Source organism: Callospermophilus lateralis, chromosome 1 (genome assembly GCF_048772815.1).
Source record: "Callospermophilus lateralis isolate mCalLat2 chromosome 1, mCalLat2.hap1, whole genome shotgun sequence".
In the NCBI taxonomy this organism is placed as follows: domain Eukaryota; kingdom Metazoa; phylum Chordata; class Mammalia; order Rodentia; family Sciuridae; genus Callospermophilus; species Callospermophilus lateralis.
In genome coordinates this window covers 51,638,277-51,656,955 of record NC_135305.1, presented here as the reverse complement: position 1 = coordinate 51,656,955, position 18,679 = coordinate 51,638,277, and the positions used below count along the sequence as shown (strand labels likewise).

Below are 18,679 nucleotides of genomic sequence, written 5' to 3'. Positions count from 1 at the left end.
CTATCAGAAAAATGGAAGCAAAAGCATTAGTTTAGGGAGGGCATGATGAGTGTCCTGAGTTCTGTAATTAATTGCCTCAAATATGCTTTATTTGGATATTGGAAATGTGGCCTCATTTTAAGCACACATCGTATTCTTATGAAACCTCAGAACAAAGAAAATGAGAAACAAAGAAAAGCAAAATGACAGTTGTTTTCAAATAGGCAATTTGATGTCTTTTGGAGCTGAAAGAGAAGAAAAAAGAAAAGTCATGCAAGGACAGTGGCAGACAATGCTGGAAGGGAAAGTGGATGGAGGACTAAGAGGTTAGGGTAGGGCTGGCTGGGGCAGGACACAGAGGTCTGTTATAGGGGGTACATTGGTCAGGCTGCTGGCACCCTCAGGCATCATGGAAAAGAGGCTAACAAAAGGATTTTATAAGGTGTGGGTGCAGTTAAAGGAATCACCAGAGGAAGCTGAAGTACTCAGGACTCAGCAACAGTGCAAGGGTAGAGAGTGGTCACTAGAGCCTGGCAAGAGCTTTAACCATGGTGAAGGCTCAGACAGAGAAACACCGCACCAGTGGGGAAGGAAGCTGGAGAAATCAGTTCTAACTTCTGTCTTCTCTTTCTCTGCCATGTTCTGTTGGTGTTTCCCATTGTCTAAACTCAACTGTAAGCCAGAAGCAAGAAAGCTTGGTGGTACAGTAGTAAGGAGCAACCCCCGAAGACATACAGCAGGGTGGAGGGGCCAGTGGAGAAGACCATGACCCATATTTTAATGGAATGCAGGGAAGGCAACAGGATCATATTTCCTGCCATGGTTTAATTAGTGAATTGCCTCCAAACATCCATTGAGAACTTGCTGTCTGGTACTGGGGATACTAAATAAGTTAACAGAGGGTCATAAGCAGACAGTAAAGATTCTAATATCAGAGGGCAGGGCTATAGAAGTGAGGAACAGCAAAAGACAATTCTACCTGATAGAGCTGGGGGAAGCTTCCCAGGGAGGTATGCACAAGATCACCAGGTAGAGAGTGGAGTCTCCCTGTATCGGGAACACTGTAGGCAAGGGTACTGGTGCGGTCAGAGTATGGAGAGAAGACACCAGGCAGGGAGAGAGGATGGCACAGTGTGCCGATCATTCCAAGCAGACTGGAGAGTTTGCATTTTATTCTTAAAATTGGCAAGTGGGGATTCACAGAGGCTTATAAAGGATTTTACTTTAAAAGGATAGGAGAAAAGTTGAAGGCTGCTTTCCCTAATACCTTCTTTTCTTGTTTCTTTTTTCCCTTTTTTTTCTCTCATTTCCCTTTCCACCTCTCTCCCACACCCACCACCTTTTTATTATTGCTGCTTCTGGTAGATGAATCCTCCAGGGTTGGAGGGTAGTTAGGATGGATTGGATGTAGAGAAAAGAAAAAGAAGCATTCCATGACTTTAATAAATTCTCACTTCAGTTGCCAGTAGGGGTTTAACTTGAGGATAGTGGAAATATTGGGGATGCTGGCACCGAAATTAAAATGCTTAATGAGCCAATGCTTAGTGGTCTACTGCAATAAAGTAAAAATGAGATGTGACCACATGATAACTGGAAAAGTTGTCTTAAATACTAACCCTATACCATGATGTATATTATAATAAACTGTAACAGCAAAAACTAAGTGAAAATACAAACACATACTTGCACATTACTTTTTCACACATTGATCTGTAAAGAAAAAACTTTTCAAGACTTTGGGGAGAAAGTCCATTACTGAATTAATAAAGCAGCCATCTTCTATCTACACTTTTATTTTATATACTCTTTTACACCTGTTTAATTAATCCTAAACATGATGCTGACTGCTAATTAAACAGCCCTGGAAGTGACTGACTGAAGGTAGTAATTTGAGATAATTAGTTTTGGTTTCAAACACTCAATTTTCACACTTTGTGCTCATTTTTAGAAAGGGGTGGCTCATTATTATAGACAGGGTGGGGATTGTATAAGGCATTTTACTGCTGGACTCTTGAGTAGATGGAGAAGTGGGAGGATTATGTCTCCAAATAGGACAAGGAAATGGTACAGTTCAATGGAAGATGCTATAGAATACTGTTCCCCAACGTGTGTGTGTGTGTGTGTGTGTGTGTGTGTGTGTGAATATGCATGCATGCGCATGTACGTGCACGCACACACGCAGACTCACTGTGCTTCCCAATGTGAAGATCAGACTGCTGAAATCTCTCTCATTAGAACATAGAAACACACATGGTTTTGATCTTTGGAAAAATGTTTTCAGTAAGGGACAGATCACATCAAGTCATTCATGATTTCTTCTTCAGTTTCTCTAGAAGGAATCAAGAAAAGCCACAAAAGTTTGGTGTGTGGTTGGAGAGTTAGAGGCATGCTTTTCTGAGTAGTCATGTATTTCAAAGGCACAAAGCCTAGTGAAGTCAACCACCTGTCCATCAAGGCCAGAGAAAGCAAATGGCAGGAAGAGGGAGGTCAGATGTTTTATATGATCCCACAGTCTTGGTGAGTTATATGCCCTCACCAAGAGGACAAAACCAGGAAGAACTTAGGGTTAAATAGGCTGAGTGGCCATTGTTAGAGTTAGTATGAGAAAATAGGTTGATACCCATTAAAACAGAATCCTGCAGCACCCTGGTGAGCTCCAGGCACCTGGTTCTGCTTCTGTACCAGGGTGAGGTGCAGCAAACAAACTCCTTCATCAAAACAGACAACTTAAAAAAATGATTTTTATCTTGGGAAGTTCAGAGTTACTTCACTGGCCACCAGTAAGGAATAGAACTGCTTAATCTAGACTTAGAAAGGCTGTTCCTGTGTTCAGTGCTTTTCGAAGATATCAAGAGAGGAGTCAAAACCTCCATGCGGATTGGAAGTCATCAAGGTAGAGGGTGGTGGGTAACCAGTGGATCCCAGGATGTATACATTGGCATGGGAAGACAGACCCACAACCTCTTTGACATTATCTTTGAGCACTGACATTAGCTACAATATCTGATGGAGAATAAAGTTGTTTTATGTATTAAATCATGCCTTCATCTTCAAACAAGCCACCTAAGTTAGGACATGCTTGACTTCTGAATTGTCACCCACATCCCAGAATACCAGCCAAAGAGTGATAAGACACCTAGCTGTACAGCTCACCCTCCAAAATTATTGAGAAATGACATAGAATTCCTAGCTTTTTTTTTTTTTAAAGAGAGAGTGAGAGAGGGAGGGAGAGAGAGAGAGAGAGAGAGAGAGAGAGAATTTTTTAATATTTATTTATTTTTTTTATTTATCGGCGGACACAACATCTTTGTTTGTATGTGGTGCTGAGGATCGAACCCGGGCTGCACGCATGCCAGACGGGCGCGCTACCGCTTGAGCCACATCCCCAGCCCCTAGAATTCCTAGTTTTGAAAAATCTTTTAAAAATTTGCCCTGTTCATGTCAGAAAATAATCTCTTAAAAGAAGTTATGGTCTGGATTTCTTTTCCTTGTGACTTTTAGGGGGAACTAGAAAGATGTTTTTATTAGAGGATACATGGTTGGTTATTCCCAAACCTTTATAAGGTATTCATGATTACACCATTAAGTGATGAATAGGCTTTCAAAACTATATACTTAAAATTATTTACTGAAATTCAATATTAAGACTGAAAAATCATCAAGTGTCAAAAATATCTTATATTTAATTTCCTGTTTGTCATTTTTATAGCCTTTGTGTCCTAAAGCCAAAGATAATTTCAGAGGTGACCTTTTCTGATGTATATATGTACTATGCCTTCATTTCTTTCTCATTTTTATGCTAGAACAATCATGTACAGAATAAAAAAGCACAAATGTTTTCCTTTGGCTTATGAAACAATGGAAACTGAAGCAAGACTAAATTCTTTCTCACTGTTTATAAGTATGTGCATTGAAAGAAAGCAAACATGGATCATTAGAAAATATTTTATAATTAAATTGATATTCTGAAACCTTATTTTGGCTTTGAGCTAATATGTCTAGGTTTTTGTTATAGCTTTGACCATTTGGTCTCCTGGGACAGTCCATCACTCTACAAGATTCCTCATGGGTTAAAATTAACTGTCATTTGTTTTACAGATACCTCAAATTAGCTATGCATCCACAGCCCCAGAGCTAAGTGATAACACCAGGTATGACTTCTTCTCTCGGGTGGTCCCGCCTGACTCCTACCAAGCTCAAGCCATGGTGGACATTGTGACGGCTCTGGGATGGAATTATGTGTCGACCCTGGCTTCTGAGGGGAACTATGGAGAGAGTGGTGTGGAGGCCTTCACCCAGATCTCAAGGGAGATTGGTGAGCATATATTTATCATATGATTGTATTTGGAGGTGACAGGTTGCTGAAGTCTGAACAACTCCAAGTATATGAAATAATTAGAGCTCCTCCAGATGTGTGGTCTCAGCTGTCCACTGTAGAGGAAAGCTGGATGTATTATAAATGATTTTATTTGTTCACAGGTCATTCAAGGTGACACTTTGGTGCTAATTTAGGAAATAGAGCTCCTGACTCAGGTGAACTTTTTTTTTTTTTTTAAAGTGTCTGTTTTGATGAGGGAGTTTGCTGGCACAGTAGAGACACTGCAAATTTGAATAAATGACATACTATTTGATTGTTCTAGATGGAAGTTTACATTAGCAAGTCATTAAATTAAAAAAAAAAACAACAGTGGAATTTAACATCCAGCACCAGAGGGATTAAAACTAGTAGTCATCATAAAGCAATACCAAAGTAACCCCAACGCTGTATTTAAGAGATACTCTTATTGTCATATTTGACTTTTTAAAAATTCTTACCTAAAACTTGGAAGCTTACATTGGGGTGAAAGGCAAAATGTGAAAACTTGGTTGAAACATAGTGCTGAGAAGCTCTGTCCTGGACTTTCTTCAAAGTGTTTATTCAATCTCTGGAGACCTTTCACCAATGTGTGTGTTTACCCATGAGGTTGTAAATCCATTACAAAACAGAACAAAACAACAACTTGGCTCATAAATCTGAATGCTGATTAGTCTATAATGTATCTTTGTGGATAAAAAGAAGACATATTATTGTTACTTAAATACTATTATTATGAATGAATGCATTTTTTTATATAGGTAATAGCAACATCTTGTGGAAAGATTACAGTTTCCCTTGGCTGTTTTTCAGTAATTATGAACTTAAAGGAAGAAATTCTTTCTTGGAGAAAGGAAAAGATCATGGGCTTGATTCAGAGTTAACAATAATTACCAAGGACAGATAGTCTAAATTTATTAAAACTAAGATTTTCATTTGAAAAATTTGTAGATGTTCAGGTCTGTTCTTCTGTATAAGATGCCTTACATTGTCAACTGAGAAGAAGTATAAATTGGAAATTTATTATGCACAGGATTTGGTATATTTCACATTTGTTCAATGGCTGTGCTGTTGCAGAAACTGTAGAAAGGTCTGGTCTTGTTGGACAGATTAGGTTAATTTATTTAATTGGACAACCGTTCACACCTGCTATAAGTGTCCATGATGCCATAATCTTTGCTCTTTGGAATTTTAACTTATATCACTATTGCCATAAAAATGATTCAAAACATTTGATTGAACTTTATATAATCTTCTTGGGTAAAAAGCCCAAGTTTATCCTTAGAGGAAATGCCTACTCAGATGAAAACAATAGCTGCTGGAAGCAGGGTTAATGCATTATTTAGGCAGCTGATGTCAATTCTTACCAGAGTGATAATTCAACACGAGATGGAAACTAATAGAGTATATATTGAAATAAGTTTTCTGCAGTGATCCTGGGCATTCCTCAATGCCAGGAAACATTTTGTGTGCTTGAAACAGATTACTATGAAAAATTCAATACAGGACATAATTTGCCAATTGTTGTGGAATCTGATAAAATTCATTGTTCCAAAAGTTAAGTGGCAGTACAATTTTATTCTTTTGACTAAAATAAGAAATATTTAGTTTTTACTTTTTCAGGAGCATTGCTATACTCTGGTAATATTGTCACATAAACGGTTTCAGATGGTACCATTCATTATTGCTGTTTCTATCTTAGTCATTAGTATGGGAGAAAATAATTTTAGTGCTTTGTGTATGCTTCTGATTAGAGCAACACATTTTTTTCTATGTTGATCCTTTCAGTTTTCTTTGACTTGATTCGCTGTCCATTCTATTTCAGTTCTCACTTATCTGGGGAATGGAGGAGGGATGGGTTGTCAATTAATATGCAGAATACTGAAAAGGCCAAATTAGTACCACACTAGAGTATGCCACAGAATATATTAAATATCAAAATCATCCCTCATTTTAATGACAAAGATTTTATCTAGAACATAAATAGCTGAAAATTAAACCTTTTACATGACAATGATATTAATGGGAATGGCAAATGGTAGCAACTTAACCCATTCTGTAATTATCTGATGATTCTAATGAAAATTCATTAGTTCTGTAACATTTGCTGCTCTTAACTACAACATCGATGACATCTCTGTCATGATGTTAGTAGTGTGTTTTTAAAAAATCTTACTATCTTGACTAAGAAGGAAATGTATAAATTAATTTTTGGAGTGTCTGCCTATTAATAAAATTATGTATTTTCCCAATTCTTATAAATAAAAGTTCCCCTACTTGATTCTGAAATTTTCTTTAGCAACATCAACTGCTTTGAAACTTCAGTCTAAATTGAGGCATACTATGTCTTATATCTGATTAATTCAGACATGTCATAATAGGATGATAGTGAAATGAAAATCATCTTAGTAGTAAATTGCTTGTACAGTTTAATTAGAATGTTTTTTATTTTAACAAAATTTGAGACCGAGGGAAGTTTTTCTTGTGAATCTGGGGGAAGGAAGTTTATGAGTAAATGGTGGCTGTGAGCTTGTCAGTGGTGGCCTCTCCCTAGGTGATATCCTTCTGAAGGAGAGACTGATAGGAGATACTTGATAAAATAAAGACAAATAGCTCCTTGATATCCGAGCTGTTTTAGTCTCAGCTCAAGGCATTTTTGGCTAAAAGATTTTACTGGAGAAGCCAAAAAAATATTTGGGATCAACAAATCACACAATTTGACTGGAGCAGAGTTTGCATAGTGAGGTGTAGGATATAAAATTGTTACCCTTGACATTGATGCGTAGTTATTCAATCACAGGGTGTTTTGGATCATAGGCTGTTTATTTCATTTATTTCATTAATTTTCTAGACAATGAGGAAACTGCTAAAGTCTGAGGGAGTCTATCAGGATGTGTACTTAAGTGGAAGATGGAGAGACCAGTTAAGGAGCCAATGCGATATCAGTGTTGGCCTGATAAACAGAAGGAGACAGGCAACAGACACATCTGAGGTGGAGTCTATGGAAATTACGTAGAGCTGAGAACAAAAAATGAAACTAAAGGTGACTTTAGAATTCCATATCTGAGTGAGTAGGTGAAAACTAGTGCCATCCACAGGAAAGAATAAAGTAGAAGTTGGTTAGGACTGGGAAGCATGAGTTTGGTTATGAACATACTAAGCTTGGGTACCAATGTACATATTTGTGGAGAAGGGCAGCAAGGAACGCTGATCTGAAAGTAAGCAGGAGCTGAGATGTAGTTCTGAAGCTTGTTTCCCCAAAATTGAAAGGGAGGGAGCCGTGGTTGCTGAGGTAGAATATGTAGAGGGAGAAGCAAAGAGGGTTGAGGGTGGATTCTGGGCCATAGCTCTGGCATAAGGGGTTGGGTAATGGTCTACATGCAGCAATGGGAAGCTAAAAATAGGGCAGAGTGTTCTCCTCTCTTGGTGGTTTTGTGTTCATCCAGGGCTCTCTTTGCCTAGGAAGGTTTCCACTGCAGGAGGTGGTAGAAAGAGTTCCTTAGGAAAAATTCAAGGACTTTGTGCAATCTTTCATAAGAAAACAGGAACTTTTGCCAGAGGGCATAGCTGAAAGTATGTTGTATCATTACAGAGAACCAAGTAGTGTTCTTGAGAGGTATGTTTTTCATTCCCAAGGCTACCAGAGCAAAGTAGCCCACTTTGGGTGGCTTCAAACAACAGTAGATTTTTAGCTTTCAGTTCTGGAGGCTAGAAATAAGAAATCAAGGTACCAGCAGACCATGCTACCTCTGAAACTGTAGAGGAGAACCCTTCCTTGCCCTGAGGCTTCTCGTGTCATCACATGGCCATCATCTACTTTCTTGTGTCTGTCTCCATGTCTTCTCTTCTTACAAGGGTGCAGGATGAATGAAGGATCCTCCTTCCTCCTCTATCATCTCATTTTAACATTTGCCATCCTATTTCCAAATACAGTCTGAGGCACTGAGGTTAGGATTTCAACATGTCTTTTCGGGGAGACAGTTCAACTCATAACACGATAATTGTGAAGCAATCAGGGAGAGAGCTTCCAGGGACAGAAGAGGCAGTCCCGGAAGACAGAAGGGTGGCAATAAGAACAAGAGGGATGCTGAGAAGACAGAATTTGGTTAATGGAGAAACCAGTGTGGAAGTTCTTTTGGAGTGTTATGGAATTCTACTGGAGTAGGTGGCGGGATTCCCAGGGTCTGGCTTCCCAGGCCTCAAGGTAGTGAAGAGCTTCCAGTGGGATTGCTGTGGGTGCTGCTGATATGAATGGGTACTTGCTCTTCAACTGGCCTTGGTTTGTGTGTAATTTTCCATGACATCTGGAAAGGTCTGAACATCCAGAGAATCCTCTCTGTCTTAATTTATTTTTCTTTCCCTCTTTTGGCTTGAGGGAAGGGAATAGTTTAGTTGCTGCAGGCTGTCTTACACGTTACCCATGTTACATACCCTCAGTTCTAGGACCACTGTCCTCTCTTTGTCTTGTTTTAATTATTGCGTGTGATGTTTCATTGATATTGTAATAAAAGGGTGGATAATATTCTCTTATGCTTTTCCATCATCAGCTCTGGGGCTTGTAGCTTGTGACTCAATAAATGACTTCCTTGGGTCTTTAGACAGGCTCTTTCACTTCTTTGTTTTACCTTATTATACTACTTTTAAAAGAAGACAGGATAATAAATGTTAATGCTGCTACTATCATTCTAAGGGGCCAGGAAGCTAAAGCTTTATCTTTGAAGATAAAAGGGATTTGTGAAAGCCTGATGTCTTTTCGGTGTGGATTTGCACAGTGTGGCGACATACCTCCTTTAATCAGTCATCGTGTTTGTGATCCGCTTATGGAAGCCGACAGGCCTTCAAGTCGTCATCGCATACATTATGGGGGGCAGAATAGACCTGAATCTGTCAAATCTATACGTGACATTTTTTCCTAATTTGCAAATGCTGGAAGTTTCTGCACATTGTCTGACACGTGCTCAGAATCTCAAAAATCTCAGTGTTGGAAGGGACCACAGAGGTCATTGGCTTGGCAGAGTCTGTTTCAGATGTTCATGTAATAAACAATTTGATTAATTCATTTTTGTATATAAAATAACTCACGCTTGCCAAAAATTAATAGTGATTTATATTTGGTGAGGGTCAAGCAATAAAGTAAGGGACGTATCATTCCATTGAGAAGTGCCCTCTGATCATGGTCTCTTAACTTTGTATGGTTTTAAAAGAAAGCATTTCCCCCCCTTGGGTTATAAACAAGAACTAAATTTCTATTAACTGAAATGGATTCACTTTAAGATTAAAACAAAATATTTTCAATGACAGAAAAGAATGCATAAAGAGCAACTTTTCCCCTCAGATGTTCATTGCTTTGGAAAAATGACTTCCAGCAGGCAAAAATCAATTTGACAAAAGTATTAATGTTGTAAAATACTGTGAATGAAAGGAAACATTTTAATTCAATTGAAAATTTTACTTTATATTCCTACAGCTGAGTTCCATTGATAACACCACATTTCAAGTTGCAAATCATATTTAATTAATATTAACACCAGGTAATTGGCAAGAATAACTTCAAAGGAGGGCTGAGGAAATTGCAAATTGGAACTGCAGGTGCAGCAATACTGCAGAAGCTTTAGAGGGTTCCAAAGAAAGTGTATGTGATTTTTAACAATTACCGCAGAACCTGATCAAATAGAGTGTCATTTCAAAGCTTTTCTTCGCTCTGGCCCTTCCTGATATTTAGGGCTTAGTAACTTCCGACCAGCAACAGCAGGTATTAATGTGAACTAGCAAGCAGCATTCAAATAAGTGCTTTAAAACCTACGATTCAAATGCTGTAGTCAAGTTTTTCGTAAACAATGGCAGTTTGATACAGTGGAACCCATCTTTGAGTCACAACTTCCTTAAATCCCCTCAATTGTGAGACTTGGTTAATGACCTTCTCTGAGGATTAATTTCCTTGGCTGTAAGATGGGGGGCTTCTACTCAGTGATCCTTAAGTGATGTAATATTTGTGAATTTTTTTTTGTTTTTTATAAACTCCAATGTGCTGTTTAATATCAGGTTTTACTTGTGAAAAGAATGGGGGTAATACAGATTTTCCCCCAAGTTGTGACAAAGCTGTATATTATTATAGGAATGGTAGGTAGGTGTAGGCACTTAGGATACTGGACTAGAAGAAAGAGCTCTGCTTGCTTTGTTAATTACCTTCAAACTTAGCCATCTATGACAGTTTTACCTGAAAGATCAGAGAGGAGGATTTTGAGGCACTCCTCAATCCACTCTCTTTTGTTTTTACGAGTTCTCTATAGCATCTGAGGCTGGAGTAGGTGGTGGGGGCCCAGCAAGTATTCTACCCAGTCTTTTTTTTTGACTATTACTTATCATGTCACCTGACCATTGTCTTTGCTTGGGTCTGACCATTCAGTTGCCATTGTAACAGGGCTGAGATGTTAATGTACAAGTTGGGGTCTCTCACCTCATCCTTAGCATTGTGTTCCGTGAGTTCTGTGCTTAACCTGTAGTACAACTCACCACTTTGATCATAATGCTGATTTCTCTGGGTATCTCTTCCACCTGAAAGTATTTTTCTCAATAAAGGACCCAGGGATGCCCAGCAGAGTGCTTGGTTTGAGGCAGGTGCTTCACGAATGCCTACTGAATGGCTACTATCCCTACATTTATGCTGTGTTGGTCACATGATCCCAGAGGTTAGGCTTGCTCAGACCCTGGGAACTGAAAAGCAGAGATGTTTCCAACAATGGCTTATACATTTTCTTGGCTAATGTGTCACCTCTAAGGGAATTTTCTGGTGCTTCTATCAAATAGAACTTGATTTTTTTTTTGTTTCATGGAAAATCCCAAAGTTATAAAATAGGATTTAGGTCAACTGTAATTCTTTAGCCAAACATCATCGAGGCTTCTTACTGGCTAGGCTTGAGTTTCAGATCTGTCAGTGGGATGATAACTTTCCCAGTTTCCTCATCCATCAAATGGTGATAACAATCGTGTAAGAATTGAGTAAGATCATATCTAATAGTGGGTGGTTCTTACAGTTTGCCCAAGGAACAGAAGGAAGTACACCTAGGAGTAAACAATCCTATTATTATTATTATTATTATTATTATTTTATTTCCTAGCAGGACTAATATGTTCCCTTGGATAGCGCTGGTGTGTCATTGAACACATGCATTAAGTACCGTCATCATGGGCTCACTGAATCCACCTGCTCCTCTTCCCTTCTGAATCTTCCAAATATTAATTGATTTTTCCAGCATTTATAGTTCACCCACCACGTGTCAAGCCACAGTATTTAAGCTGAGGATACAGAGATCAGTCGCAGCCTCTGCTTTCTGGCAGGTCACTGTGAGTCAGAGGAGGCCCGGGTGCAAACAATTACAGATTAATGTGGCCATTGCCTTAGTGAGCCATTATTTGAAGACATTACTCACAAACATCAGGCCCAAGGGAGGGCATCCTTCAGTTCAGGTAACAAAAAGGCCTGGTGTGAGGCAGTGAAGGTGGTGGTTGGATCCCAAGGTCAAAGGGAGTACACGATGTGTTGGGAACTAAACTAATTTCAATAACTTCAGCAAAATCATATCTTTTTTTTTCTGAGAAAAAAAGCACAAAAATTGAATGTAAAATATGATATCAACTTGGTGGCATCTATATTTGTGAAATGTTTTAACATGTATAAAATATATATTGTGTTTCATGATTATTTATTAATTTACTGATGATTACTCAGAGGTTTTTACTTACAATCAGCACAAGATGTGCCCTGACATCAGACTGTTTTTCAAGATCACTGCTACCCACCACGTACTGTGCCCTGGCCCGCAGTTTTGGTTTAACTCAGCTCCTGAGTCTCAGCCAGAGCTAACCACTCGCACCCAGTCTCAGCCCACAAGTTGGCAGGGTGTGGAAGGATTTTTGTCCTGATAGACTCTGTCATCAGGGAATGAGTCCTGGAGTCTCTCTCTATTACTGCAAACTTACAGTGCTGTTCTACACATGACTTATACTCCAGATCCTTGGGAATGGATTTGTGCCTGGACTTTGACCTCCTAGGATTGGACCATGACACCCACCTGTTCCCTGTCAACTTGCACCTGATTGGTGTAAGCATCCATCAGCTGCCTGCATTCTCAGGGTCACTAAGGTCTGACTTTGCATGGAGCCTTTGAGCAGAATGCTGGCTGTGTACTGGCCCTTACTTTTTTTGTGCTAGGGTCCTAACCCTCTCAAGCTTGTTGTCTTTACACTTCTGAGGTCCATTTAATATTATTTTGATAGTAGACTATGAATGAATAGATATGAATTTCCTAGAATAAAAGAATTCGGCCTCAGGGAGTAGTTTGAGTTTCTCTCTCTCAGAGATTCCTATACAAATGCTTAGAAAGGGCTCGAATCTGTCACATCAAAAGTGCAGTTCCTGTTTCAAGTTATTTTTTTCCTGCTACCTAACTCCCACTGCCAACTGCATTAGTTTCCTAGGGCTGCCGTAACAAAGTACCACAAATTGGGTAGCTTAAACAACATAAATATATCAGGATACGGTTCTGGAGGTTTGAAGTCTAAGATCAAGGTGTCAGCAGGGTTGGTTCTTTTCTGAGGACTGTAAGGAAGAATCTGTTTCATTCATCTCTCCTAGCGGTATTTTGCTGGTATCTTTGCCATTCCTTGGTGTATGGAAGCATCACTGTGATCTCTGCCTTCATCTTCACATGATTTTCTCTGTGTGCATGTCTGTGTGTGTCTGTGTCTAGATTTCTCTCGACACATTAGGACACCAGTCATGTTGAATTAGGGGCCCATCTTACTCCAGTATGATTTTTGTATAACTTCATTTTCATTTAGTTAGTTAAATCTGCAAAGACCCTGTTTCCAAATAAGGTCACATTCTGAAGAACTTACTAGGGGTTAAGATTTCAACATATCCATTTTGGGGGTCACAATTCAATCCATAACACCAACCATGGCTTCTGGATTGAGCTCTGATTAATGGAATTCTGTCTGAAGTGAGCCCACATTTGTACTGGTCCTTTAGATGAATTTTGGGCCTCCCTGTTTCCCCTGAAGGATCTTCTCTGTAATCTGGGGACCCAGCGACTTTCCCCCTGACTCCTGCCAGATGGTCACTTTAATATCTCACAACTTAATGCCCAAGTCACAATAAGAATTATACTTCCCCCTGTCTTATCCCCAAAGAAATCACATTCTTTTATTTTCTTTTCCAAAGACATTTCTTTGTTAAAGGCATTCTGTTTGGAAACTCCAGCACTAGATGAGAGCTTTAAGGTGCAATCTGTACTTTACTGTGTTGATAGAAGCACATAATATAAAAACACCCTTCTGCAGAAATGAAGCAACATCAGAATCCATTTATGTTATTTTTATAGGCCTTAAAGGAGTTGGCCAGAGAATTAGGAGTGTGTTTTCCCAGTTTACTTCATAACTTCTCAACTAAGCAACAATTACAGTTTCCTTAAAAATAAATGGCTCAAGAATAATAAAATCAGAAGGCTGTAAGATGAATAGTTGTTTGAAATAGGTGCCAATTATTTCAAGGGTTATGTCCCCTGCCTGGCAAAGCTGTGCAGAGTGGACCCTGTTCTCCACATCTGCATCTGTGACAGATGCTGGGCTCCATCTTTTGCTGCTTTCACTGCTATCTGACCAAAGCCATTTCATGATTCAGTGGTGGCCCCAGGAGGGGTGGAGAGGGGAAAGAGAGAGTGAACCTCAAGTCAGCACATTTGTTTCTTGTTAACAGCTCTGGGAAGAGGTTTGGTCAGGAAAGAAATTTCAAGTAATGATTTAAACATATCTTCTGGCAGTTGTAGCAGTGAGGAAAAAAAAAATAATGCTTCTTGTTACAGCTCAGACACACTTCCAAGGCAGTGGTATGCATAGCCATGTGACTCTGGAGTCACATTTGCATCATGTATCTCAGCTGGCATGCACATAATGGGCTGTTAAGGGAAAGAGGGATGTTCAGGGTACATTGCTAGTCTTTTGTATTTGATATCATGGAGGGTAGTCACCATGGCCTCCTTCAAAATGTTGCTAGATGTCATTGCCAGAGGGAATCCTATGCTATAATAGAACTATTTCTGATAGCTGGTGCAACATTGCTCTCAATAAATATTTGAGCCCCTACTATGTGTCAGGGCCTTGTTTGAGGTAGCAGGAATATGGTGCTGATGAGACAGACTTGATTCCTGACCTCATGGGGTTCCCATTTTATCTTACTGTCTTTCTATGTCTTGTGTCCTTTTAGTCTCATATCTCTCCATGGTATGGGAATTTAGATTAAGCCCACAGAGTGGGATGCCTCCAACTGAGTTCATGAAAAGGCTGAGAAAGGGCTTGCATCTCTCATACCCATGGCTTGATCCTTTGTGTTCTGGAGATGCTGAAGGTCAGCTGAGGAGTCCATATGTAGATGTGTTTGCCCACCAGGTGCAGTTGCTTAGGGGCAATGCCAGTTGCAGGGAGAGTAAAGAATGGCATGAAGGGCATAGATCAGAGATTATGGACCTGGTTGTGGCCTGAACCTACTGCCACATGGCATGATATTCATACTTGCCCCATCTATCTCTCAGCCTGAATGTCTGCCTGTCCTCCATGTTGGTCTGATTAACATTTCCTTGTCTTTCTTGGTTATTTCCATGAAGCCTCCATTTTTTTTTCATTCCCACCTCCCCTAAGTCAAGATATTTGTGTTCTGTCAAATGAAAAGTAATCCCTACTTAGATAAGAGAAACTTTATTCAGAAAAAAAGACTATTGCAATAGAAAGAATGCCCCAATCTCAGACATCTAGGAGCATCAGAAAATCAAAGAGACAAAGCTTTTCTTTTATAGGGTATGGAGGGAGGGATAAGCAAAGTTTAATAGAATCTATTAAAGGGAAGTTGGGGCATGACCAGTGGGATCTGAAAGGATAGTTTCGTGCTGTGTTCAGCTGATTCTCAGGGGAAGCAAAGGGAACCTGCTTCAATTTTTAGTGCTTTCTCAGATTTGGGTGAAAGCAGAGCTCAGAGTCCCATAGGAAGGAGAGAATCCTTCTGTCCAGACCACATAGTGAGTAAAAAGCAGGTCACTGTGAACTCTTCTATGGTTCTATACAGATATATCACTGTTTTAATTACTTCTCTCTCTTCCTTCAGAAGTGGAGAGTATCTTTTTTCTTTGTTTAGTAAGTAGTTGCAAGATCTAGGAGATTCTGTCAAAATGTTTGTTGGATGAGTGAATAAATGGGTACATGGCAGGGGGTGTAACCTGGAGACATGACATCAGGAAGCAGAGACTTGGAGAAAGGTATATGGGACAGGCTAGGAACTCACATGAAAAAATTCTATGGCAGAGATGGGATCCTGATCCTGGGCTTAGCATCACATCCTGCCTGGTGGCACTTGAGAGAAATGGGTTATGGGGCTATGGCTAGGTCTGCAACAAGAAGGTACATGGGAAGGAGAAAAAGCCAGGGAACCAGAGTTCAGGGCCAGGGTTAAGTCCATAATACAGAAAGAGTATCTTAGGTAGATGACAGCAAGGTCAGTGGCCAGATTGCTAAACTTGATTCTGAGAATTCAAGCAAGGTGGTAGATCTATAGTTCTGGTGGGAAAAAAAGGCAGATTAAGAACCAAAGAGCTCCTCTACAGCTGACAAAGGAGTAGATGCAGAAATCAGAAAGTAGATTAATGTGTTAAACCTCTCACTTCTATTTCAACTGGCTTTGACTCTTCAAGGTATATAAACATGTGATGTGATTCCTGGCTGATATCCTAAAGGTCCAGAACTTCTGCTATGTAGGATGACTCCAGGTCCTAGAGCTTGCTTATTCATCATGCATTCCATACGTGCTTGGTGCTTATGTGAAGTTCAAAGAACTGTACTAGGTGCTGGGAATTCACAGATTTGGTCGTTGGCCTCCAGGGTCTTAGAGCCCAGTGAGTGAGAAGATCTATTTATTTTTCCCCCTATTTTTTTCATTGGTACATAATAGTGGGATTTGTTGTTACATATTCATATATGCATGAGAAGATCGATTTTAAAAAGTAAACAAGATAATAATTATAAATTGTGTCTTATTAAGAAAGAAAAAAAATGAATGCTTATGGCTCTTTGAGAGACAGCTGGGAAACCATTGTGGGTGGAATGCAGAAAGGGTAGCAGGCCTTAAGATGAGTAGTCAAGGGCTACTGTAGGACAGCCATGACTGGCAGTATAGGCTTTATTCTCAGCAGTAGGAAGCCTTTGAGGGGGGTTGGAGAATGGCATGGTGTTATTGAGGCTTTAAGAAGATCATGTACAGAAACTGGATTGCAGAGGCAAAATGAAAGCAGGAGACAAGTTAGATATTTACCCCAGCTCTCCAGGCAAGGGCTGGGTTGGCTGAATTAGCATGACCCTGGGGGAAGGAAGTATGAGTGTGTGATTTGGCATTGGCTCAAGTAGAGACAAGGTCTTGGGCCTGGAGGACTGAGGTCACTTGATACTATGAGGATCCATGCCCTTGAAATAAAACTCCCTGAATCCATCTTGGCCAATAGCAGAGGATGTGCTGGAGCTCTTAGATTAGGGTGGGTGTGTCCAGAATGACTGTGTTGCTCTTTTGAATGAATGAATCAGGCTGGGACATCAGATAAACTATTTTCTGGCAAAATTACTCTGATGCTTTAGTGAAAAAGAGCTAAAAATGTAAATGCCCCCCAAGTTGTTGCTACTTTTTTATTTTAATAACATCTATTTATAGATTTTTAATGCTATTTTTTTGTTGGTGTTAGGAGAACTTGGAATTTAGAATGTTCTTAATATTTTAAACATTTTCCCCTTATATTTCTTGTTGCTTTTTTATCCTCTCATGTTACTGATTCATTTTGAGTCTCATTAATCATTATGTAGTCTTCTGGACATTTTTGTATTCTCATAACAGTGGCTATTCTGGAAACATGCCTGGGTCCATGTAGTCAATGATCAGAGGAATGGGTGATTTAACATTTTTGTCTCTAGCAATGAGGTTTAGTACATCTTTCATTTAAAGGATATGAAATTGTAATTTATTCTACTTTTGATTCATAAATTCCAACATGGACCATATTTTTATTAATTGTGAACTATTGTCTTACCAAAGGCCTAATAAACACTCTGTGGAAGAGGGAAGCTCTTTTGGGTCTCTTTCTCTGTCCTATGGTCCCTGAATCTATCATCCTCCTTACATAATTCAATGAAAGGAGAGAGAACTAATATTTATTAGTGCTTGCTTTACATGTACCATTGAAGTTTTTACTATGCTATGAAACAGATATACAGATATTATTCATATTTTACAGGTGTGAAACCAAGCCCCCCCCCCAAAAAAAAGGGATGTAACAGCCCAAGACAACTAGTAAGGAAGTAATAGGGTGGATCTAAACCCACAGCTCTTTGACACTAATATGCACTCTTTTACTTCCTCTTGCTATTTCACTTTGGAATTTAAGCATTTTGGTTTCTGCAGTCCTGTTCCCATCCTTCCCTTCTCAAGCTGCAGAGATAACAAAAAGACAAAGCTCTGCATGTCTTGCTTTTCTTTTCCTTTCTCCTTGCCCCTTGTGGTCTTGGCTTCACCCATATGACCTGAGCGTTTTCTAGTGTGCTTGTGCTGACCCTCTTCCAGCTGCTGCAAATGCTGTATCCACAGCACCCACCTGGAGAGGCCTTCCTTCCTGAGGACCCTGCTGAAGTGATGCTTCCCAGTGATGCCTACCTGCATTTCCTTAAGTAGTTTGGGTTGGGCTCAACCCAAATTTGTGCATGCCTTGAGGAAAGAAAGCAGTTATTCCACTCAGGACTCAAACTCAATCCAATGAGGAAATTTAGGGTTCAGAAACTGAAGAAAGTGCAAATGTCAATCTGACTTCCAGAGGCTTAGCTCCACATTTTTAAGTGAAGTTGACAGGGACCTGACTTGTTGCAGTTCTGGGTCTGCTTCCTTGTGCACTGGCTCCATTCTGTTTGGATCATGTGGTGGGAGGCGGCTGCTGGCTGCTGTAGGCCTGCATGCTGCCAGCCTAGCAACTGTATTAGTTTCCTAGAGCTGCCTTAACAAATCACCACATGCTGGGTGGTTTAAAACAACAGAAATTCATTCTCCTACAATTGTAGAGCTGGAAGTCTGAAATCAAGGTGTTGGCAGGGCTGGCTCCTTTTGGAGGCTCGGAAGAAGAATCTGTTATGAGCCTCTCTGGCTTTTGGTGGCTGCCAGCAATTCTTGGCATTCCTTGGCTGGATTCTGCTCTGTCTCCATTGTTACACCACCTCTCTGTGTACTTGTGTCTTCTCCTTTTCTGTCTCTCATAAGGACACTTGTCATTG

General features: G+C 39.8%; 1 protein-coding gene across 2 annotated transcripts in view; it reads left to right on the top strand.

The window, feature by feature from the left end:
• The window catches only part of Grm8 (glutamate metabotropic receptor 8), a 724,606-nt gene that overhangs the window by 143,988 nt on the left and 561,939 nt on the right, over positions 1–18,679 (top strand). For both annotated transcript variants that reach the window (XM_076862113.2, XM_076862107.2), the window contains exon 2: positions 4,078–4,294. In XM_076862113.2, the coding sequence (XP_076718228.1) occupies positions 4,078–4,294 (217 nt within the window). The remainder of the gene's footprint in view (positions 1–4,077; positions 4,295–18,679) is intronic.